The sequence below is a fragment of the Chelonoidis abingdonii genome, chromosome 5 (genome assembly GCF_003597395.2).
Source record: "Chelonoidis abingdonii isolate Lonesome George chromosome 5, CheloAbing_2.0, whole genome shotgun sequence".
Taxonomy (NCBI): domain Eukaryota; kingdom Metazoa; phylum Chordata; order Testudines; family Testudinidae; genus Chelonoidis; species Chelonoidis abingdonii.
The window spans coordinates 81348648-81374296 of NC_133773.1; the positions used below are offsets into that span (position 1 = coordinate 81348648).

At 40.3% G+C, this 25649-nt stretch overlaps 1 protein-coding gene across 13 annotated transcripts in view; it reads left to right on the top strand.

The window, feature by feature from the left end:
* The window catches only part of TENM3 (teneurin transmembrane protein 3), a 704125-nt gene that overhangs the window by 558656 nt on the left and 119820 nt on the right, over positions 1-25649 (top strand). For all 13 annotated transcript variants that reach the window (XM_032780127.1, XM_075066391.1, XM_032780134.1 and 10 more), the window contains 3 exons: positions 4730-4852; positions 14107-14321; positions 25018-25228. In XM_032780127.1, coding sequence (XP_032636018.1) covers positions 4730-4852; positions 14107-14321; positions 25018-25228 — 549 coding nt within the window. The remainder of the gene's footprint in view (positions 1-4729; positions 4853-14106; positions 14322-25017; positions 25229-25649) is intronic.

A 25649-nucleotide genomic window follows, 5' to 3' on the forward strand; every position in this document is an offset into this window, starting at 1 on the left:
ACTATATGCTGAAGATCTAAAGTAATTTTTGAGCGGAACTATGTCCAGCCCACTCTAGGTCCTTAAAAAGGTTCACATTCTAATTGTAGCTGCAAAGAAAAACACATGGTAAATAATTTTTTTTAAACTTCAGTTTTCAAATGTTTCATTTTAAAATATATTGTCAACAGGGAGATTAATGGAAAATAATGCCTCAGCAACACTGAGTAGTAATTGCAATTTACTTGGTGTGCATTTTAATCTTTTCACATTGGTTTGAAAATATAAACAGTCTTTTTTCTTTTACACAGGTGTGTGTGAGTGTGTGTGTGTGTGTGTGTGTGTGTGTGTGTGTGTGTATATATATATATATATTCCATTTAATTCTAGGAAAGCAATTTATACACCTCAACTTGCAATCACCCGGATATATACAGCAATAGCAGTCAGTGATGATAAAGTTCAATGCTGAAAAGTGGAATTTTATCATATAGCAGATCTGCAGAAGTAAAACTCATGGGAGAGGCAAGCACTACTAGGTTCCTCTGGCCACATTTCACCACTTCATTTAGTCACTTCCCCTTTCAGAACATGCCATAAAATTGTTCCCAAGAGACCACAGAGCCACCATTTCTAGGTTTCCAGTGTTCTCCCACTACCCAGGCAGTATTACTTTTTCCTCCCTGGTCAGCCCAGGGACAGGTTGGGGGAACAGTATGCTCACTGACTCCTTCCCCATGCTGCTCACTTCCCACCCTCTCATCCTCTATTGAGCCTTGGACCTCTGGACAGCCCTCTCATCTGAAAGACATCATCTCCAACAGCAAAGTGCTTTCTAACCCAATACTGGAGAATTGGTCCATTACCAGTACCATAGTGAAAGTGCCACCCATTGAATTACTGCTGCTACTTTCAACAGCATTTGGGGTTTTCTTCAGAGATCTCCGCTCCAGACATTGATCAGAGTTCTAGCTGCCTATTTCACTTTTTGTTGTTGCCGGGCCAACATTTTTAAATCTAGCATTGGTTTATGTGCAAGCAACTTTGCAAGTTCAGCACTTTTCACATGCATTTTTGAGCAGTGTCACTTGCATGTACAGTTGATAGACTTTCCATACAAAAACCTAGTTTGTCCCAGTGGATTTTGCATATGTACATTCTGTCGCTTGAGTACACAAATTATAGTGCTTCGGAAATAAATAAATGAAAATGTGTGACTGAAGATGCATGCATACACATAGAAAAAGGATTGAGGCCCTTTGAAATTTTTGTCCTGAGGAGTGAATACATCTCTGGTTTCCTGTCTGTTTACTGCATATGCACAGATCATTCCCATAAAGAATGAATATATCTTCCCAAAACATACCAATTTCCAACTTTTGGCAACTGTAATGTACCCCTTCTCCCCCCCCCCCCCCCAGTCACTTGATAACTTTATCTATTCATTTTACATACACTGGTGTCTCAGTACAAACTTTGTTTTCCTTTTAGTTGCTTGCCAGTAAATCCTACTGAGTTTTAAATCTCTGAAGTTCTAGGATCCCAGTGGCTGATAAATTACATTAGTAACCTGCTATCAGTCTCCTGTACCTTTCCTGTTTCCACCCATATGAACCCCGGGACAAACCAATCAAACCCCAAATTTGCTATGTGGAGAGATGGATGACTAGCTTTCTATTACAATCTTGATTTTGCATCCCTTTTATGTTCCTCAGAAAAGGTCTGTTTCACTTCAGAACTTAATCACCTCTTTAATTGTTATGGGGAAGGGAGAGAGTTCCAGTTGGATGAGGGAAAGTGCTAAGATTTTCATTGTTGAGATGCAAGGGGTGCAATCAGCTAAAATTGGAACAGAGTGGTAAGGTGGATCAGAGAAAATGAAGCATCTATGCACTGCTTCTTACTCAGGGCAGATTGTAATATTATATCCTAGCCCATACTAAATTATACTCTCTTCTCCAAACAGAAAACACATTCAGAGAATGACAAGAAGCCAGTAAAGGTGGCAGAGGTTGGAGCTAATTTAGTCCTATTAACTGGAGTAGTGGAGTAGTCTAGTTGGAGCATTTGGGATCTTGAAGTGTTTTAGATCCCCCTTTAAATTATGTTCTGTTTACGCTACTTTAACCCCATTGAAGCCAGTGAAATGAACAAGGATAATTGCCAAAATAATTGGCCCTAGGGATTTAGCAAGACCATATTTAAAAGAGGTGCAGAAATCAAAGAGGAACCATATTTAAGATATAATGAAGAATTTCAGCTCAGGGTCAAAATAAGGGCCAATTCTGACAATTTTCAGGCAAAGATGATGGGCATATTTATAGACAAAAGGGAGGTGGAAGAGAGAGAAGAAGTAAGGTTTGAGTGTCAAGGATCACTACGATTTCAGGCCTCAACAGCCCAACTTAAGGTCTGAAAAAGGAGAGTGATAGCGGAGTCAGAGACTTGGAACAAAGAGAATATTTTTCAGTAATTGGGTTCAGTAATAAAGGTAGTTTGTTTGTTTTACACACAAGGCACTGATGGAGGGTTTAATCCTACAGAGGGCCTAATCTTGAGTAAGGACTACATGATCAGGCCCAGAGTCAGTACAGACAGATTGAGGAATCAAAAACTGAACCAAATGGGATGAAGTTCTGTGCCCTAAGTGCAGAAGTGATAAATGAGATTGACTGTAACAATGACGTGAGAGAGAGAGAGAGGGAGGAAGAAGAGAAGGAATGAGACCTAATGATTTAACTTTTTAATATTTTTATATTAATAGTTTTTTAAAAAATTAAACCTACATTATTACAATGTATTTTACAAAAACACTTTGGTGCACCAGCATCATTGACAATCTCTGCTCTGGGAATAGTGCTTTATAGATAACATCTGCTGCAAAACTATGGGCTACAAAGCTAGTGTACAGTGTCGAAAATAAAATCAGGCTTGGATGGTGTGGAAGATTAGGGAAAAAACAAACCATAAATATTAAGAAGCTTGAGAACATTTCATATGACATTAAAATAATTTTAGTGTAAATCAGTTTTCTGCTTTGAAGCTCTATACAATGGGATTAATTAATAATGCCCAATGATACCAGAGATAAATCTGTACTAACTACTCTGTAAATAGTTATTCAGTTTAACTTGATCTTGGAAAAAAGACAACTAAGGGGGGATATGATAGAGGTCTATAAATCATGACCGATGTGGAGAAAGTAAATAAGGAACTGTTATTTACTCCTTCTCATAACACAGGAATTAGAACTCACCGAATGAAATTAATAGGCAGCAGGTTTAAAACAAACAAAAGGAAGTATTTTTTCACACAACGCACAGTCAACCTGTGGAACTCCTTGCCAGAGGATGTTGTGAAAGCCAGGACCGTAACAGGGTTCAAAAAAAGAACTAGATAAATTTGTGGAAATTAGGTCCATCAATGACTATTAACCAGAATTGGCAAGGATGGTGTCCCTAGCCTCTGTTTGTCAGAAGGTGGGAATGGGTGAAAGGGGATGGATCACTTGATGATTACCTGTTCTGTTCATTTCCTCTGGGGCATCTGGCAGGATACTGGGCTAGATGGACCTTTGGTCTGACCTATTATGGCCATTCTTATGTTCTTGCAATTTTTACCAAAAAAAAACGGGGAGGAAGGGAGAATGGAATACCTCTAATGTACTGTCTCAAATACTATATGGCAGGGGTTGGCAGCCTTTCAGAAGTGGTGTGCCGAGTCTTCATTTATTCACTCCAATTTAAGGTTTCGCGTGCCAGTAATACATTTTAACGTTTTTAGAAGGTCTCTTTCTATAAGTCTTTAAAAATAACTAAACGATTGTTGTATGTAAAGTAAATAAGGTTTCAAAATGTTTAAGAAGCTTCATTTAAAATTAAATTAAAATGCAGAGCCTCCTAGACTGGTGGCCAGGACCTAGGCAGTGTGAGTGCCACTGAAAATCAGCTTGTGTGCCGCCTTCGGCACATATGCCATAGGTTGCCTACCCCTGCTATATGGTCTTCATTACTGTAGTAGCTAAGCACCTCACAATATTTAACCTTATCCCATTCTGCTGAGATAGGGAAATACTATAGCCCCATTTTATAGAAGGAGGTGGGGACAGACTAAGTGACTTGCCCAAGGTTGCACAGGAAGTCTATGATAGATCAGGGAAGTGAACACAGATCATGTGAGTCCCCAAGCTAGTGCCCTAACATCTGGACCATGCTTCCTCTCTGCTGCTTGTTATCTTTGGTTCCTCCTGCTTGGCTGTTGGGAACAGAATTATTTATTTTAGGAACTCATTTGGGCAGCCTAATTTTTAAAATGAAGTGATTTCTCTATACTGAAGATTTAGAGATGGAAAGGAAAAGGGGCACAGACTTTTGTCTTTTATCTCTTGACAGAGTAGTGCAAGAGTCAGGATGAGAGTGCGAGAGCATAAAGTGTGCAATTAAATTGAGTGTGAGACACAGAGGCACAGTATTGTTCCTTAATGGCGCTTATTGCTGGTTATATTCACTGATACTGCTGTATTACTGAACTGCACATACAATAATTGCTTTGTGCTACAGCATAAACTGTAGTTGAATAATTAGACTGTAAATGCTTGTTCCTATTGTTGTATATTTTAATACACAACTTGCTATTGTCATAAAAACATGGAAATGTCATTATTAAAGTGAGTTGTTATAAATGTATTTATCACTTGACAGTGCAGTTAAAAACACCAAACTCCTTAAAAAAATGTGTTCTTTATCACCAGCAATGCATCTCTTTGGCCTCAACTGGCAGTTACAACAGACTGAAGATGACACATTTGAGAATGGAAAGGTGAATTCTGATACCATGCCAACAAACACTGTATCGTTACCTTCTGGCGAAAATGGTAAGTGAGACAATAACTTTATTCCATTTCTTTGGTAACATTTCCTTTCCTTGAAGTTGTATTCTACTTACATCACTTCCTCCTATTCTTTTTCCACCATAATCATGTAGATCTAATGAAATTATAAAGCTGTTTAAAAAAACGCAGTATTAAAAAATATTGTACAGTAGAGGTAAACAATTAAAGTTTTATTCAGATTGTAATGGACCACATCATCTCTCCCACCACATGGATGGAGGTAATGGGATCCAGTGGATTCTGACCTACAGATATAGAAAGGGGCAGTGCCACCCTACTGGCAGTTCTCATAGGCTTAACCTGTGGGCCTGCAGAGTTTGGCCTGTGCAGCTAGAGAAGAAAAGGCATTTCAATTGGATTGGATGTAAGAGATGTGGAGATGTCATTGCATCGCATCAACGCTTTGAATCTCTTTTAGATAAACTGATGTAGTCCTATTAGTACTAAGTTACCTGCTTTCCCCTTCCAAAGTTTGGAAGCCCTGCTTAGGGGAGTTCTGATTGTAGGTAGATGGGGATTCTCTGGAACCATGGCTGTTGTTAGAGCCACAATGTCAGGGAGCCGGAGATGACTGGAGGAGCTAGTCCAGAAGAATAGGCCTTCCATATACTGACTCTAGTCTTGATGGTCTCCATTAGATCTGGGTAGTTTCAAGACCAAAACCCCTCTTTGTTCTTCAGGGAAGCAAACTGTACTCCTGAACAAATGGAGACAAAACTCTGTGAAGAGGAACTTGCTGATTTTTTAATCCTCTTCTGTGTGGTAATTTCTGTGTAAGGGACAGCTTGGCAAGAGTGAATGCATTAATGTGTGCGCTGCAAATGGTGTGATGACCTTGCTATCAACAACATAATTTTTTCCCCTCTATATAATTCAGGTTTTATTTTTACTTCTGCCTGAAGTTTAGTAAGTCATGTGTGGTACATTCTTCTGTTTCCCCAGTGCATCTAGGGTATGTTATTGACTCTTCCTCAATCAGCTAATATATAATGTCATGTCAAACTTCTATATTAATTTTGTTGTGGGAGCTTTTAAAATACAAACCATATAAAGAGATTACATTTTATCAGTCTTTTTTTCATGTTGCCCTTTAAGAGTCTCTAAACTTTTAAAAGTCTGGACACCTTTTGCTAACGGAGGCTTTAAAATCAATAGTTTTTGAATTAGGGTTGCCAGTTTTGGTTGGACGTATTCCTGGAGGTTTCTTTGCATGTGTAGTAATAGCCACCTGTCCCAGACCTGGACTTTAGCGTCCAAACTCTGGTCCTGTCCCAAACCTGGACTTTTGCGTCCAAAATTTGGGGGCTTACCTGAAACTCCCCCAAGCTCACTACCAGCTTGGATATTCTTGCTGCCACCAACTAGGACTATTGGGCGTCCTAGTATGCCCCCCGAGTCACCTCACTTTCCCTGGGGACCCCACAGCACCCAGAGCCCTGGGTCTCTCCTCTCTCCTGTCCCAGCTTCTCCCCCTTTCTGGGTAGCCGTGCAATTGCTATGCTTACTCCTTGAAGTAAACGGAGAAAGCATTCAGCTTCCCCGGGGCTAGGTATTTTACTAGGTCAGCTCACACAAGAAACATTCCCCTCCCTTTGTCCTATAGCCTATTCCCGCCCTGGGACAATAGGAGTGAGACCGGAGTTTGGGCTTTCCCTCCCCCTCTGCTCACTAGAAAAAACTTCACAAGGTTTATAAAGGAACTTTATAGCAAAAAAAGAAAGAAAATATAAAACATAATCTTGCATTAAGAAACTCAATACAGGCTCTTGCTTATTAAGAAAATATGAATAAACAATCTGATTTAAAGATAGCCAATTAACCAGTCCAACAATCCAAAACATTAAATACAACACAAAGCTCCTCATAGGCGAATTGCTTTGGGGTTCCTTTTGTATCACAGATTTTGGTGTAAGAAGAAACTTGAGATAAGATGCAGTTAGGAGAAAGCTTGTTAACTCCTCATCGAGAAACACAACAAAAGAAACAGCCAATCCCACATCTATTCGTACAACACAAAGCTCCATATACGCCGAATTGCTTGGGTTTCCTTTACTCACAAGATGTTTGGTATTAAATTTAATTTTGGAAAAATAATTGGGGAGTTAGGAGGAAAACCTTGTTTACTCACAGCCGAGAACAACCAAGACCTGAGTATACAAATTCCCGCCCCTGACTTTAAACAATCCAGTTCTCTGATTGGCCCTCTGGTCAGGTGTTTGGTTACCCTTTCCAGATAAAAGAAACTTAACCCTTACCTTACCTATCTATTTATGACAGCATGACATAATCTTTAATTAAAGATTAATTCCTGGAGACTCCAGGCCAGTCCTGGAGGGTTGGCAGTCATATTTTGAATGGAAAACTTGATTTCAATGGTGTTTGCTTCATTACCAAAAAAAAAAAATCCATTTTCCCCTTCACAAGGTGCAACTGATCTCCTCATCACTGAGGAGGAGGAAGTCTTTGCCTGCATTTGCCATCCTGAAACTTTTTCAAGAAATCACAACTCCAAATTATAGAAGTGACATAGCTCAGTTCCCTCTTTCTGTCATCCTTTAGAATTGTGAAGCCTATCTAGTAGGGCTCACCGTGCTTCTTTCTTTTCTCCTTTCTTTTTGCCTAGTGTCTTTGACTTGTAGTTGGTATCCATTATCTCTATCCTTATATGGATGGCTTCTTACTTGTTGCAAGGAATAGAAAGAAGTTATTGTATTGTTAATGAATATATATGCTATGGCAGTGGTTTCTACTGCTGCATTCTTCAGCTGGGACTAGCCAATACTGTTTTTTATATAAAACATTTTTCTCATTGTCATTTGCATTTTTGGGCATAATCAAAGACTTTGAGCACAACTCCTTTCCTTTAGAGATAATAAGGAGTTGCATGAGCTATCGAATTATAGTGACTCACATTTTTGTTACTTCTAGAGATCTCCGGATCCTGTGAATTCAGTATAGCTTTGCTTCATCCACTACTGAAATTCTACCACCTGTAGATTTAGTCATTTAACAGCATACATCAACGCTACATGAAAGAAAGACAATACAGCCTCCGTTTTAAGGGAATATTAAGTAGGTGGAATATAATTACTGAGTGTGGAATTTAGCCAGGGCACCAGGGCTAACATACTCACTCTTGAAAATTTGCATTATATTTAGTGAACAAATGATCAGTGCCTTAGATTTGCTAATCACCCAAAAAGCTACATATCCCACAGTACAGCATTCCCTAATGCAGCAGTTCTCAACACAGGGGCCAATTAGCTCCGCAAGCGCTGGTGTCAGAGGCAGCCACCCTACCCCGCATGGCGGGGTCCTGGGCAGCTGGCTGGCCCCATGGGGTCTGGGACAGCTATGCGGCAGGGGTCCAGTGTGGGCAACTGCCCCAGCCCGCTCTGCATGGTGGTGGGGGTCCAAGGTAGCTGGCCGCCCCACATGGCGGTTTCCAGGGCAGCTGCCCAGCCCCATGAGCAATGGGCAGCTGCCCAGCCCCACGGAGTCTAGGGTAGCCGGTTGGCTCTTGGGTCCCGATCTGGGCAGCCGGCCAACCCTGCATGGCGGGGATTGGGGCAGCTGCCCAACACTAGAAGCTCCGGGGTCCAGGTCTGGGCCAGCCATCAGTTGGGAATCACTGCCCTAATTACATGCTGAAGCTCTGCTTCAGGGTCAAGAGGGCCTCCTACTGAATTCGCAGTTCTGTTTCTTACTGCACATGAGTTTTCCTTGGAGGGCTTTTATCTAAACTCTGATCAGTCCTATTCCTGCTTAGGTCAGGAGGACAGCACGGCCCTTAGTGGTGTAACTGCTAACTATTATCTCACCAGTCAAAGGTACAGACACTGCAGATTAGCAGAACTTAATTTGTAAAATACCACTTTCTCACCTCCAAAGTAAATTTGACTATTGTTCATGTAGAAATCAGATCTAGTTATTAGTCAACAATAAAAACATATTAAATCATCCTTACATTTTGTCAAACAAAACTAGATTCTATGAACAGTCTTTTCTAAAAGCTTTTTCAGGTGACTTTCCGTATATTACTGATGAGATACAGACAACATACCACTCACTCACCCAGGCACAATGTGGTACTGCATTAGGTGGCATAAAAATGAAGATTTCAAATGACAAAGGAGTAGGGTTTTTAAATGAACTTGTTTAATTTTATTTAAGAACTTTAAGGTGCATTACAAACAATTCACAGTCCTGCACAGACACGTGTGAGGAAGGTAGATACGATATTCATTTGACATATAGGTGAAAAAAGGCATGGAGAGGTTACGTAACACAGTAATTGTCAGAGCTGAGCATGCAATATAGGAGTCCTAGCTTTAATCATTTTGCTCTAAGAATTGGGCATATTCCTTACCATATGCTGGTGGGCATCATTTTACATGTGTAATAGAAAACTACATAAAGCAAAAATAACTTGAAATTGTTTCTGCTTTCTTGATTATAAAATGAAGAACATGCATTTTTTTTTATTTTAGCTCATTTCTCTTAATGTACCATTTCCACTCAGAAATCATATTTAAAGTTGTATACAACAGGGTATTAGAAAATTTGAAATCAGCTAAAAAATTATATATGAATTAAAATACTATAACTGGCTTGCATCTATATTGAGCTTTTATTGATATTGTTTACAGTACATCATGTTAATGAAATGTAATAGTTTCTTAATTAGATGCTATATTGATTTTTCTAGAAAGGTACATTTGCAAGGACAGTTTTGATTTCACTTGGGTGTGATATCTGTGGAGTTTACCAGCAGCGTTAAGTTATGACATGTGGTTATTTGTAGAAGGCTGTACAGTGTCATCTCAGACGTTTCCTAGTAGGTGGTATGAATCCAAGGTTATGCCACGGAACTGGCAGATGTGCTATTGATTGGTTATAAATCTAACCTTGCTTCCCAGTATTCTAATTAGTGTTGCCTATGAAAGACTTGGAATTATATTATCAGTTACACTCCACAACAGTCACTATTAGTCTCTTAATGTTTTACTTCATTTTATTCTGCATTGTGGACATATATTTTAAGCAATTCTTTCCTAGATTAACCAAGGTGTTAGGTATTTGGTAAATATTCTAATAGTATTTTTTTGAATTCATGTAAATTTGGAAAGTAGTCTGACAATACATGTGATTCATTTTTCTTGTGTAAATACTTAGTAGAGCCTACTAAATATTTATTTAGTTGAGATTTTTGTACAACATAATCTTAAGAATTAGAAATAGAGTTTACCAATATTTTGGTTTATAGTATTCTGTTTAAGGTGCCTATATATAAATCTCTATATAAATAGCTGTAGATAATAGGTTATGGAGAAAAAATAGCTTTTCCTGGGAGAAGTGTTCTTTCTGAATTGTTATTTATTTTGCATTTTGTTTTGTTTAGGGGTGGGGAGGGAATTGGGGGAGACTGGAAGAGAAGAATTTCCAGGTATTTTCAGGTGTTTATATATTCTGAATTTCTGTCACTCTGAATTATATAAAAGAACATGATGTATATTTTAAATATTTTGAAATGAGACATTACGGTCTAATCTCCATCTGCAGATGATAACTTCATCTATCTTAAAACGTTACATCAAGAATCTTTCTATGCCTGTTAAGAAACAATAGGAAATTCAGAGAACCATATAGAAGCCCCATTCCTGGGGAGAGAAGTGAGTAGAGTCAATAATGATTGAGAGAGGGATTTGATTACTGTGGAGCGAGAGGGATGTGGCTAGTGGGTGCAATTGATTCCTATTTTTTGGTGGAGTAAATGGAATGCATGGAGTTATCTGCTAGGTGGAATTGGTTTGCTAAAATGTGGAAACTTCAGAAAGGGTGGGCAGGACATCTGATAAAGTGTAAAAAGCTTGCTAGTTCATCTTATATTTCAGTCTTCACAGGAGATTGTTGATATTCTCAATGTAGTCATTGTGAAAGTTGCTGATCAGTTCTGCAAATAAGTGCTGATTATTTCGTGATTACCAGACATCAGTGTGTGAATTTATAAGACTTAACATGCCTAAAGTTGGAGAAGGTGGTAGGAACCAAGCAGTTAAATGTGTTGGAGTAGAATGTGTGTGTTGTCAAAAATTGCTAAGTAGAAGGATAGAGAGGGTTCATTTTTGGCCTCATTAGTGTATAAATAGATATATCTGGATTCTTCAAGATCAGGTGTTCCACAGTCTCTTCAAGTTGAAAAACTGAACATTAATTGGTTTGATGATCCTCCAGGTTAAACATTTTCAGTGACATCACTACCACTGAAACATAGCTATGTAAGTCCTTGTTCTACACCTTTTGATAGTGCTTCAACATCTCCTTAATTCAGGAGCAATCTCTATTCATTGTTGGCACCCACAAATTCCTGGTACAATGGCCAATGAGTTGCCATTTCTGCTTTTGCATCTGGAGTCAAGGGCCTCTTTGTTCTCTGGTGTCTACCATGCTTCTGTACTCAGAGCTCTAGAGTCTAGTGCTGAGATGTTGTTGTGTGCCCCAGTAACATCTCCTTTGAACTTCTAAAGTCCGATACTGGCTATTTTGATATCAAGTGCTTTGGCTGAAAGTTTATGCACTTCAGCATCAGATCCTTCTATGGTGTGTCATATCAATGCCAACCAGGTATATTGGTATTCAGTTCATGGACACTAGCAAGTCAGTCTATGACTTCTCACACCATTTGGTTATTTAGCCACAGGTCAAGTTCCTCCAGCATCAGCCCTGTCTCCACCACTCTTTTTCCGTTGGCTTTGGTGATCTCTGCCTTCCTGGTTGCAACTGGTGGGAAACTTCCCCCGTTAAAACCTTCATGCCTTACCTGTACTATGCCTTCACATGGTTGGTCTTGTGAGCCAGATCTCATCCTTTCCTCAGAAAAATCCACAGAAGGGAAGCCAGGAGAGAGGAAATCTCTGAGCAAGATTCCCCTCAGAGTTTTCCCTGCATAGATCTATGGAAGTGGCAAGAATTCCTTTTCTCCTCTTAGGGTATGTCTACACTACCCGCCAGATAGGCGTGTAGTGATCGATCTATCGGGGATCGATTTATCGCGTGTAGTGTAGACGCGATAAATCGATCCTCGGTCGCTCTCCTGTCAACTGCTGAACTCCAGCTTGGCAAGAGGCAGAAGCAAAGTCGACAGGGGAGCCGCAGCAATCTACCTCATGCCGTGAGGATGCGCGGTAAGTCAAACTAAGATACGTTGACTTTAGCTATGCTATTCTCATAGCTGAAGTTGCGTATCTTAGGTTGATCCCTGGCGCCGGGCCATTTTGCCGCCCTGCGCGCAGGTCTCGCGGCTTCAGTGGAGCTGCCGCAGGCATTCCCGCGGAGGGTCCGCTGGTCCGCGGCGCTGGTGGAGCTGCCACAGGCGTGCCTGCAGCAGGTCCACCCAAGCCGCGGGACCAGCGGACCGTCCACAGAAATGCCTGCGGCAGGTCCACCGGAGCCGCGAGACAAGCAGACCCTCTGCAGGCACGACGGTGGCAGCTCCACTGGAGCCCCCTGCCGCCCCCCCAGCAAAATGCCACCCCCCCCCCATAATGCTGGCGCCCTAGGTGACTGCCTAAGTCGCCTAAATGAAAGCACCGGCCTTGAGTTGATTCCCCTCCCCTTTGCGCCCCCCACCACCCCAGTGTAGACCAGACCTTAGAATAGGCAAGAGCCAAGAAGTACTGGAGGCCAGGACCATCTGTGAAGAGGCTTCTTTTTGTCATTCAGCTGACCGTTAGAACCACAGTAGGGTTTCCCCACAGCTTTCAGCATCCTCTCTGCAGAGCATTCCTATCGTGTGGCATGGCACACTGGGTATTTATACAACTTTCTTTTCATCTTTCTTGCTCTGATTTTATACTTGTTCAGAAGAATCTGCGGCATTGAGGGAGGGGGATAAGGGTGTCATGATTGTGGCTGACATTTGTCTTTGTCTTTTAAATCCTTTCTTTGTTGAACTAGTAGTAGGAATAGTGATATACCAAAGGGCCTTAGGAGTTGAGACTGTATTGTGCTGGGCACTGTACAGACACAGAAAAGAATGTGTTCTTATTTGTGTAATTTGCATTTTTAAACTATTTTAAAACTTAAAAGTCATAAAACATTTGTTTTGTGTGTTTACTATCATTTACCTTTCCTCTCTTTATTTTTATATTTCATGTACATGATTTTGATGTTTGTGAAAAGTGCTTTATTAAGTGTGCAGTAAGCAGAGAGCACATTTGTGCCATAAAGAACACAATAGATATAGAAACAAAAGGCTGGGAACCAGGGACTACTAAACTCTAATCCTAGTTCTAACAGTAGCATTTTCTGTGACTTTGAACAAGTCATTCAACCTCTCTGCCTCATGTTAAACAGCACTCTATAATTGTCTACTTCTCAAGGTGCTTTGAAGATTAATTAGTTAATAGGACAACTCCAGTTAACTTCAGTGGGAGTTGAGGGCACTCAGTATCCTACTGGATTTGGTGCATGCTTTGGAAAGTGCCCTAAAGCAGAAAATAGGGCGGGGTTGGGGTGGACTATTTGAACCAAATTTCCAGGCATCCGTAGTTTAGTGTAATATTGGTCAAGGCATGAACCTATCTCTGTAAATGACTGAACAATATCCCTGTTCTGGACTCTGTGGGGAGTTGAATCTGAATTTTTTGGCTGTCCATCCATAATTTAAACAGGGAAGGGTCTGTTTGTTTGTATTCCTTCAACTGAATTGACTTTGTAAAATACTTTAGAGAATGTCTAAATGGAATGCTGTATTTCATTTAGTGAAAATTGCACTTATCAGTTCTGCTGATTGTTTTTGTTGGTTACATGAGCATCACTTTGAAAAAGCTGTATAATCCGTTTCCCCTTAATTTGCACTTTATAGTGTGACTGTATGCTTATTAGGACTGATGAACACCATAGTTAATCCTCCTTAAGAAATAACAAGACACATACTTTGCAAGATAATTATGTTCATAATAATCAAGACTGAGGGATGATCCTAAACAGTTTCTTTAATAGACATACCTCAGGTAAATCATTGCCTTCTGACTTGGAAGGTATTTGTGTGAAATCTTTGTTTTATTAGTTCCACTTGAGTGAATTCCTCAGGATCTTTGATATCCTCAGAAAGATTCTCAAGTAGCATTTCATCTGAGAGGAGTCTAAATATTTGACAGCTTATTTAAAAGAAGACTGAGAGCAACAAGTGGGTATTAATGTTTGATCTCTTAATATTTTTTTAATCTTTTTAGTAAAATTAGGGGGATTTGCACAAGAAAACAACACTATAGATTCTGGAGAACTCGATATAGGCCGAAGAGCAATACAAGAGGTTCCTCCAGGGATCTTCTGGAGATCACAGCTCTTCATTGATCAGCCACAGTTTCTGAAATTCAATATCTCCCTTCAGAAAGATGCATTGATTGGAGTATATGGCCGAAAAGGCTTACCCCCATCACATACCCAGGTAAGAGCTGCTTTCATTAAAAGCAAGATATAATACTGAAAACTGCCAGTTTGCATCTTTTTAAGAGCTGTGTTTCTTAGGATTGCAGCCTTTCCTTCTTCCTATTGTTTTATTTTTACTTTCCATTTTATATATTGATCTTACGCTATGTGAAAAATATATCGTCATTCTAATATAAGTGCCATTTTAAAAGATACTCTAGGATTTAAAATCTGCAGTGTGGGGGAAAATTTTGCTTTATGATCAAATCTGATAATTGTTTTCAGGGATGATGCCTATCATCAAGAGACATTTAATGCAGTTATCTGTGGTCCATGGACATATTTTTAACTTTTAAATAGACTAGTGTATCATGCTATAGTCATGCATTTATTTGCTTTCCTGGGATTGTCTACCAAAAAAGCAAAGCTGGCAAAGTTACAAGCAAGTTGAAAAAAATCCTTTTTGATAGAGGTTCAGTTTGTTCTACTAGTGAATGTCACGCTATTTATGGTTTGCTATTTGATTAAAAAATATATTATATTGAAATATGTGTATATGGGATACAGTGAACTAAGATTGTAAGAATCAATTATTACTAGATTTTTCCTGTCTTAAGACTTCTCCAGAGTATCCCAGAATACAGTTCTACTTCACCCCTCAAGAGATTTCTTAAGAGCTATTCCATTGTACATTTGGTTGTGCACTTGTATGCAGTAAATAAACATACTACATATTTTCATCTAAAGTTATAGGGAAATGTGCAATTTAAGCATGAGTGTGAATAATTCAATTTCATTCATAGTTTTTCTGGATGGAGTAGTATGGGAGTGAAAAGGCAATTCCTTTTCACTATATTCAGAGACAATAATTTGGAGTTAACCCTGATTAAAATCTTATTTAACCCCCTAATGTAAATTGCTTCTGTTTCAACCCAATTTCAGTCCAAGTTCTGTTTTCTCGTCCATAACTCACAAAGGAGAGGGCCATCAAATGACTATTAGCCAAAATGGTCAGGGATGCAACCCCAAGCTCTCAGTGTCCCTAAGTCTCTGACTACCAAATCCTGGGACTGGACAACGGGATGGATCACTTGACAGTTGTCCTGTTCTGTTCATCCCCTTTGAAGTGTCTGGCATTGGCCACTCTCGGAAGACAGAATACTGGGCTAGATGGACCATTCATCCCACCGAGTATGGCCATTCTTACTTATGTCCTTATGCACTACCAAAGAGGACCTTTTTTCCAGTTTCTTGAAAATTAGCTATTACCGAGTTCAGAGAGCACTGCAACTTCTTGCAATTCTAATGCTGGGTGAGAAATTCTGCATCTGTCATGTCCAGACTTCTGAACAAAGCAGATTAATGGACTTGCATAGAAGGTCAGCTATTATGCTTGTATTTGGTTTCAATAAAAAAAATTAACTTCAAAATTCCTTTTTTTGTTTTATTTTAAAACATATATTTGACTTTTTTTGCATATCATTCTGTTATTTCAGATTATTGCAGATTTCTTTAACTTTGATTTTTAAAAGAAATATATCCCTAATTACATTATACTGATCTCTTCAGCAGGTATGTGGAGTAGTTGTAGCCATGTCAGTCCCAGGATATTAAAGTGATAAGGTAGGTGAGATAATATCTTCTTTTGGACCACCAGACCCAAAGAAGAGCTCTGAGTGGCTCAAAAACTTGTCCCTCTCACCAATAGAAACAGGTCCAAGAAAAGATATTACCTCATGCACCTTGCCACTCTATTTGCCAGGTACTAATTCATATTCATCTATTATTTGGTAATATGTTGAAATACCCTGTTGAAATGAAAGGGGAGAAAGTTAAGGTTTCTAAAGGTCATTCATTGTGAATTTATTTATTTGTGCAATTAAAGTCACCATCTGAACATTACAGTAACTTTGTTAATTTCCTAGGTTTTAAAAAAGGTGAAAAATTAAAGAGATGGTATTTAATGAAAAATACACCCAAGTTTCACACACAAACTCATTTCTAGACTTAGAGGAAGCATGAGAAATTCCATTATGTCCTCTAAAAGCCTGACTCTCTAGCACAAACATCAAAGAGAGCAAACCACTGTTAGATTCCTTTCCAGGGATATAAGCAGTTTTATACACAATCCTTACCGAGTTTATTAGTGGTTGCAGCCGTTAACAAAAGCTCATAAATCAGCATAAATAAACACCTAAAGACAAGGAGCCAAGAAAATAGACTTGTTCAGTCAGAAGAATTATTCAACATAAAACTTCCAAGTAAGAATCACCAATTACCAAGACCTGTTAGTGAAATATGATTGTATTAAGTGGGATCCCACTATCAAATTTATATATGAGCTTTCACAAGATGATAGGGAAGAATTGAAATCCATCATCACTGAGGGTCATCTTGTATCATGTATGTCCCTCCAGGCAGCCTTTGATACTTCAGGTACAGCCTGCAGATTGGTGGCAACTTTAGTTGCAAAGAGGAGATCTTCCTAGCTCCACTCCTCAGGGATCCCTAAAAAAGTTCACATAACAATTGAGGGTCACCCATTCAAAGGATTAAGTTATTAATGCAAAAACAGATAGGGCTTTACGTTTTCTAAAGGACTCGTGCGACACTGAGATCCCTAGGAGGGTTTACCCTTTGATACCTAAGCATAAGCACTTTAAGCTGTACTCACAAGAGAGGTACTCCTTTGACCTGCAGCATAGGCAACCTGAACAATCTAGAAAGAGACAAACATTGCACAGAAGGAAGGCATCTGGTTCCACCTCCATTTCTGCTCATCAGTCTCCATCAACATCAAGGCAGCAGATTTGACTGCTTGGTCAGTAACAGAGTGCAAATCCCTTCAGATCTTCCAGTCATATTGTCTCCATCTGTGAATCATTTATTTCATTTCTGTGGTTCTGGAGCACCACCACAATGGATTGATGGGTCCTGGAGCTATAGAGGTGGGCTATACCATCCAGTTCGATATCCACCCCCACCCCACTCACCTTCTCTGTCCCTATTCAGGGACCCCTCTTACAGAGAAGGCTTCATCAAGAGATGTGGTCACTTCTTATCAGAGCAGTGGAAGAAGTTCCTCAATAGGACAGGGAACTCAGTGGATTTTATTCTCATTACTTTCAGATTCACAGAAAGAAAGGTGATTGGTGGCCTATTCTGCACTTTAATTCACAAGCTCAAGTTTGGGGTTGTGACTCTGGCTACTATAATTCCATCCCTACACTGGAACAATTGGTACATAGCTCTTGACCTTCAGTCAACATGTATTTTCTTATTGCGATTCACCCTCCCCACAGAATATAGCTGACATTTCAAGTGGGCAGTTGCGACTACCAGTACTGTATGTTACCACTCAACCTGTTGACAGCACCCAGGATTTTCACAAAATGGCTATCAGTAATAGCAGCTTACCTCAAAAAGCTAGGAATCCAAGTTTTCCCTTACCTAGATGACTGGCTCATTCATGCAAGTCGCAAGTAACAGACTGCATTCGGCAGACTCTGCATCTGTTTGCCATTTCAGGCCTGAAAGTAAATGAAGAGAAGTAATACTGACGCCCACAGGAAAAATAGAATCCATTGGAACCATTCTTGACTCCACAAGAACAATGGCTTATCTACCTCCAGAGAGATTCCAAGCCATACTAAACCTACGAACCCACCTGCGAACTCAATCCAAGACATCAATGAGAACTTGTTTCAGATATGTGGCCTCCTGCACCTTCTTAAATCAGCATGCCAGACTTCACTTTTATTTCATGCAGGAGTGGCTGAAGTCTGCATATCAGCCAAGCAAACATCAACTGAGCGTGCTAGTATACGTTACACCACAAGTTCTGTCCTCATTCTCTCTTCCACTACCTACAAAGATGTTGATGACAGATGCCTCCACATTAAGATAGGGGTCCCATTTAGAGAACCTCCAGACACAAAATATATGGATTCCTCAGGAAGTAAGACTCCACATAAATGTTCTGGAGCTAAGAGCCATTTGTTCAGCATGCTCAGTTTTTTGGCCGTGTTTTCTCTTTGGGAATTTTGTACCCATCATGAAATAATTCTGAGGGTGGTTTATTTGATAGGGATGCACAGACCATGCTAGCAGATCACCTCAGCAGACAACTTTCAAGTAACCATGAGCGGCCCATAAATGATAGCATAATTCAAGACATATTACTCAGGGGGAAGGAAGGTGGGGGAGTAATCCCACCGTCTCTCTTTGCCTCCAGAGATAACAGGAAGTGTGAACACTTTTGGTCCAGAGGGAGTCAGAATTGGGGATCCCTGTCCAATACATTCCTGATTCCATGGTCCTCAAGCTTACTGTATGCACACACTCCCCCACCACCAGTCCATTAGTCCCCATCTTCTAAGAAAGTGGTTAGGCAGGGCTCAGCCAGAATGATCATAGTTGCTTCTACCTGACCAAGTCAATTCTAGTACTTAGGCTTTAATAATCTCTTTGATACACTTTCCTCTCCAATGAGACCTGATATTGCAGAGATGCAATCCAGTGCTTGATCCCAACTCATGCTCCCGGCACCTCAAAGCATAGATGCTGGCTTGTTTCCCAGGGTTCTTTCAACCCATAGCTGTTGGTAACTTTTACTCTGTGAGAGGAGGTGTCAGGAAATAAATCAGGGAGACACAGCTGTCCGACTGATAAATGGCTGGCACAAACAGGACAACACGAGTGCTTTCACTTACAGCTAAACTTTACTTAGTCTCAAGCACTTACACATCTCTGCAACAGGTTAGTAAAACACCTTTGATAATTACCGAAGCTGAGTGTGGCTCTTGAGTGGCACAGTGGCAGTCTGTCTGCCGGTGGGGAACACAAGATGCATCCAGAGGGAGAGACCAGTCCTGAAGAGTCCCCCCCATCTCAAGCTTTTTCCCCTTATTTATACATTAATAATAGAATGAGATGTCCTTTAAAGAAACCCTGTTAAGTAAGCAGTTGCAATGATCCAGCAAGAGGTTCCTTCTGATTATTGATTAACCAGATGTGGGTTTTTCCGGAGTTTGCAGCCTTGAGACCCCAGTAGACATTCCTGGGGCATATCGTACTCTTTAAAAATGCATGCATCAGCAATTTCAACACAATTCTTATCAGGAAGGATGCGGTGTCAAGCTGCCCTTTCTGTGGCACCCAAAATCCCCTCCCCTCCTGCCTTGGTCAAGCTGAGGTTGCAGAATGGCCAATTTACAGCTTGCTGACTAGGCCACCTTTAACAGTAAGCCATAGTGGTTTCAAGCACTTTACTGGTTTGCCAAAGTCTCCCGTACAGGCTGACTGACTTCAGCAGAAAGAACCTGCTCATCAGAAGTACAAAATATCCTGATCCATGGTTGAAAAGCCTAATGGACACATGCTGCTAAATGGAAGAGATTGCATATCTGTTCACAGCAGTACTTCTCACCATCTCAGTTCCAGATATATGGGCCCATCTCCTGATTTTAAAGAACTTTGGACTATCTGTATGCTCATCAAGGGTTCATCTATCTAGCAGCCATCTCAGCTCTTTGCCCTCCAATACAGAGGGCGTCTACATTCTGATGCCCCACAATGGCCAGATTCTTACAAAGAGTAGTGGAATTTCTCCTCTGTGGGATCTAAATATTGTCCTCACGGGATTAATGAATCCAGCTCTAGAACCTTTAGATAAATGTACCCTGTTTCATCTTTCCATTAAAACAGCCTTGATGGTAGCAATAATATCAACCAGAATAGTTGGGGAGATACAAGTCTTCTTGGCAGGGCCCCTGTATACAGTTTTTCATAAGGACAGGGTGTCATTGAGAGCTCAACCAAAATGTCTTTTTGTACAGACAGAATTAAGCTATTTAGAGTATCCCCCACATTATTCATATCCTGTGAAGACAGTGTTAAAGGACAGGCCATTTCAATGCTGGGACTCTTTTGGCCAGTATCAAACTTTGTTATGAATTTGCTAATGTAATCCCACTGTAGCAGGGTGGTTACCCTGCTCCTGCCCTGAAGGGCTTAAAACAACCCTGGAGGCTGCTAAGTAGGGCTGATTGGGGCATGGCCCAGCTGCAGCCACTTCCCAATCCGGCCACAGCTGGCCTGTGTAAAAAGCCTGTGAGCCAGGAGCCCAAACAGTCTCCCTCTGCCTGTAGAGGGAGAAGGGCCTGGCTGCAGGGAGCTGGAGACAGGGTACCTGAGTGGAGCAGGGCTGGGAAAAAGCAGAGGAACTGGGGACCTCCAGCCTGGAAAACCCCAGGTTGTGGCCTAGCGTAAGGCCAACAGGTACTGAGGGTTGCAGAGGGCAGCCCAGGGATAAACCAAGGCAGCAGGTCCAAACCCAACCTTGCCAGTGATGAGTGGCTGATACTGCAGCCTGCCTCAGGGCGTGAGGGCTAGACAATGACTGGCAGTAGCTTTATCCTGAGGTGAGGTGGGACTAGTGGAGGGGGGTTCCCCAGGGAGGGGAGACCCTAAGACTGAGGGGATTACTGCTAGGGAGTAGCATCCCAGGTACAAGGGCACTGGGTCCAGGAGGGACACGGAGGCCAGAGGACAGATGGATCATCAGCCTGCAGAGGGCGCTCTGGAGCTGAATCGAGCTAATTCCCTGAGAGACCAGCAGGAGGTGCCACAGGGATGAGTCTGCTCCTCTACACCACCTATAAGAATCGCATTTCATTCGATGAGGGCATAAGCAACCTCTGTTGCTTCCTTGAGAATGTTCCCATTCTGTACATTTGTAGGGAAACTATGCAGTCTTCAGTACATATGTTTACCTATCACTACTCTGTCATGCTAATTTTGGCAGGGCTGTCCTACAATAACTGGTTAGCTAGACTCTTAGCACCCATCTCCTACAATCTAGGTCACTGCTTGTGAGACACTAAAAGTGAAACATATATATGGGCAAGCACTCTAAGAAGAAGAAATGGTTACTTACCCTCCAGTCTGATTCTTCAAGCTATGTTGTCCATATATTTATTCCTTAACCCTCACGTTCCCTCCCCCACCCCAATACCTACTACTAACATCAAGATTCTCTATGGCAACAGAACCGAAGGGTGGTTGGGGCTGCTGCACCCATTATGCCCTTGGTTGGAGGTACGAGAACACTGTTGGGCAAAACAATCCAGACTAAAGTGCAGTGCACGAACAGTGGAATAAATATCTGGGCAACACCAGTGCTAGAGTACTAAAAAAAAAAAAAGGGAGGGGCCTGAAATACACTTCTGATACTTTGTACTATCGCTCAGAAGCAATCATCAGTGATAGTACTGTAAATATCAGAATGCCCATTCTGGCTCCCAAAAAAGTACCAGAACAGCATTCAAGAGCATTCTGGCATGATTCAACACTTGGACAATACACTTCGAAGAACCATAGCTTCAGAGGGAAAGTAACTGTTGCTTATGTTCCATAGTATCTAACAAATACTTCAGTATAACATAATTAGGAACAGTGGTTTTTCAGGTAGTATTTCTGTTTTTTACTTTAGGCACCCAAGTTTCAGAATGATGAACTCAGTGCTTACTAATATGTGTGTGTCATAGAGGAGCACTAGATATATAGTTCTCTATTTCTGGGGAATTATAAATCAGTCCATCAGAAATAATTGACAGTAGCTGTCCATTCAAATCCAATCAATGCTAGTCTAAAAGTCTTTGTGACACTTTCTAAAAATGTCAGTTTCATTGCAACCAGAGAATCAATATGTTTTTATTTAAGGAGACTTTAAGAATAACAAAGGACTTTGGTGGCTTAAAGCAAAACTGAATGTGGAGGGGTACATCATCCCATTTATACTCAATGAAGCTAATTAGTTTATCCTCACAGGAGGAAAACAAAATGAAAGTGTTTTTAGTACATAAAGGTCATTGTTTTTCCACTCTATGCCCTTTCACAACCCCACTCCTAAATTTATGAAGCTGTCTTTATAGGATTTAACCCACATTACTCCTGTTTGCTGGGGATGGAATGAATGGTGACATCCATATGCATGGCTTTTAAAAATTCAGCCTCAGAAACGCTATCCATATAATAACATAAATCTTTATTATGTTATAGTTCCAAAATGATTAATTATACTATGCCTGTCAGCTATCAGTATACTCTTTGGGGTCAGTTAAGTAGTACAATCCCTAAATCCCAGATAAAAAATGTGTTCTTAACTGAGATTCTCCTACAACAACAAGTGTCCTTCTGAAGTAATTTGAAAAACAATTCATATTGTCCATAAATAATGAGCTAAAACTGAGAATGGAGATCTTTTTCTTTCTTCTTTCAGTGATATTAGGTATTGTGATCAGATGAAAGAGCCTGTGAAAATTTGAGGGGGGAAAGAGAGAGTTTTTGACTCTTTCATGAATTAAGATAAATATTTAATTCTCTGACAAATGAGAACATTGAATGGTTTTAAATTAGCAGTGCTTTTCCAAAATAGTTGCCTTAGTTTTCATGTGGGATTGCTTGAACATTCAAGGTGACAGCATATCAAGGTACTAGCTTCTGCCCATACTAATCATGTTAATTTCTACTATGGTTGTTGAGATGTAGCTGAAAGGAAATTGGCTCAGGTATTGGTAAAGGCATATGATCTGTGCATTTCTTTTACATTTTGAATGGTGTTGAGATAATTCAGATTTAATGCAGAGCAACATGATTAAAATATCATGTGTTTTTAACAATCAAGGAGAGTTTCAGGAGAAGAGGTTTCCAGTGCTTAGATCTTGTCCAGAGATGAAGACTATCCTGTTTTATGCCATACAAGGAGCTGTTTCCAAAGGTCATAAGTCAGTACATAAAACCACCAATTCTCCAGTCCCAGTAACTGACTTTATCACAACTTAAGAAAATAGTGGTTTCATATACTGGCCTTTACCTAGATAGACCTTGCATGAAATACCATTTGAGTGATATCTCAAATATGTGGGAAGATAGAAGGTTTGTATATAGTTGTTCACCTCACACAATAGACACGTCAGAGTAAAAATGAAACTGGACTGAATGTGGAAACCAAGTTACTCCTTATTGTAGGAAACAGTGATTCTTAAAGTTAATAGGTGGTAACTCTTTGTTATATAATATAATCTTTACTTGACAAATGCAGCAAAGAAATCTTTAGTGATTTGGTGCCAGATCCTCAGGTAGTATAAACTTTCAGTGTAGGTCAATTTACTAGATGAAGCTATACCAATTTACACCATCTGAAGATCTGACCCAGGGTTTCTCCTCTGAATGTACAGAGTTGACCAAATACATGGAGTAGAACTGGAAGGGACCCCAAAGGGTCATTGAGTCCAGCCCCCTCCCTTCGCTAGCAGGACCAAGTACTGATTTTGCCCCAGATCCCTAAGTGGCCCCCTCAAGGACTGAACTCGCAACCCAAACAGCTACCGTTAGTGCTAACAGGCATTTTGTAGATAGACTCTTATATGTGGATTTAAGATGATAAACTTCTTTGTCTCCCGTGCTTGTGGCAACTCAGATGTTATGTTTTCCCACCCCACCCTCCAAAGGTAGTTGTTGCTATTAATAAAACAAATTATAAGATTTTGTGATAGCTTTTGAAGAGAGTTTTAATCTGAACTACAGTATTTTCTGTCACTGCTTTCTGCATTTTTAACCTGTTATACTTTGCATTTGGTATTTGGTTTACTTTGTACAAAAGAAATGTAAGGCCATATTTTCTGCTGTAGTATCTCTATTGAAGTCAGTGGAATTACACCAGCAGAGAACTTACCTTGGATTGTGAAACAGAAGAAGAAACAAAGGGTAATGGATTGGGGTGGGATATTCTTATTAGTTAATTTATATGGCACAGTCAATATGGAATGAGTCTTTCACCTGCAGATGGCCAGCTCACATCTGCCAATTGTGACTGCCAGCTAACCTCATCTGACTTTTTTGTTCTGCAAATTAATGTTAAATGAATTGGTGGTCAGGTGTCAATGTCAGAAGAAACCACCACCATGACAATTGGCATTACTTGGCATTCTCCTTAGAAATCTCATCAAGAGGAGTGAAAGAACAGACAGACACTGAGAGCTTGTCTACGTGGCTCTGCAGTTTGGACTATGGTGGGGTGAGACCTGTAGCACACACTAGCATGTTGAGCTGTACCTCCCCCATGTGGATGCTGCAGTTGTAAACTAAAAGGTACTTCATTTGCATTAACATAGTCCTTTAGTTCAGGGGTTCTCAAACTGGAGGTCGGGATCCTTCAGGGGGTTGCAAGATTATTACATGGTGGGTCCTGAGCTGTCAGCCTCCACCCTAAACCCTGCTTTGTCTCCAGCATTTATAATAATGTTAAATATAAAAATGAGGTTTTAATTTATTGGCAAGGGAGTTCACATTCAGAGGCTTGCTATGTGAAAGGAGTCACCAGTACAAAAGTTTGAGAACCACTGGTTTAGTTCATACCAGCAAGTTCACACCCCCATAGTTGAATTGTGGGGCCATGTAGACGTAGCCTGAGATCTTATCTCCTCTGTTCTAGAAGGGATCTCTTCAGGTCAAGCTGAAAGCATATTACATGATATTGTGGGGAACCTTGCACTGCCACTCTCTGTACTATTCGTTCTGTGAAGGAATATGGAACTGCAGTCTCTGGGGCTGGCACATTTCATAACTGCTAAATTATAGAAAAAATTATGAAAATGGTAACTAAGAAGAGCAGTAAGTGAATAATAAACCCTTTGCACATTCCTCCCTTGTAGTATGATTTTGTGGAACTCCTTGATGGTAGCAGGTTGATCGGAAGACAACAGCCCAACCTACCTGAGTCAGAGAGACCAGGCCAACAGACAAGGTCTAGCAGTCTCCATGAGGCAGGTTTTATCCAGTATTTGGATTCTGGAATCTGGCATCTGGCTTTTTATAATGATGGGAAAAATGCAGAGCAGGTGTCTTTTAATACCATTGTTATAGGTAAGCACAGTCTCCAAAGTTTTCACCAACCGCTGCAATCTAAGCATTCTGTTAAAAGTAGAGATGAGTTTTCAGAGTTAAATACTCTGGATTGTTTTCATAAATGTTGAATTTATTATGTTTTCTTCATTACATAACAAAAGATATAGAAATGTATTTTAATTATTTAGTAATTGAAGTATGAAAGCCTCCCGTAATGTGTAGTTCACAAAGAAAGATGCTTTTTTGAAATGGTTGTATTATGAGCATAAAGTAACTATCATTTTACTGTTTAAACCTTGAGCTGCTTGTTATAACAGAATGTAATAGGATACCACAAGCATTAATTACAGGAAATTAGCCACTATTTACTTTCTTACAATCACTAAACAAAGTGACATACATGCTTCTGCAAGTACCTTAATTTGCTGTCAGTCATTTG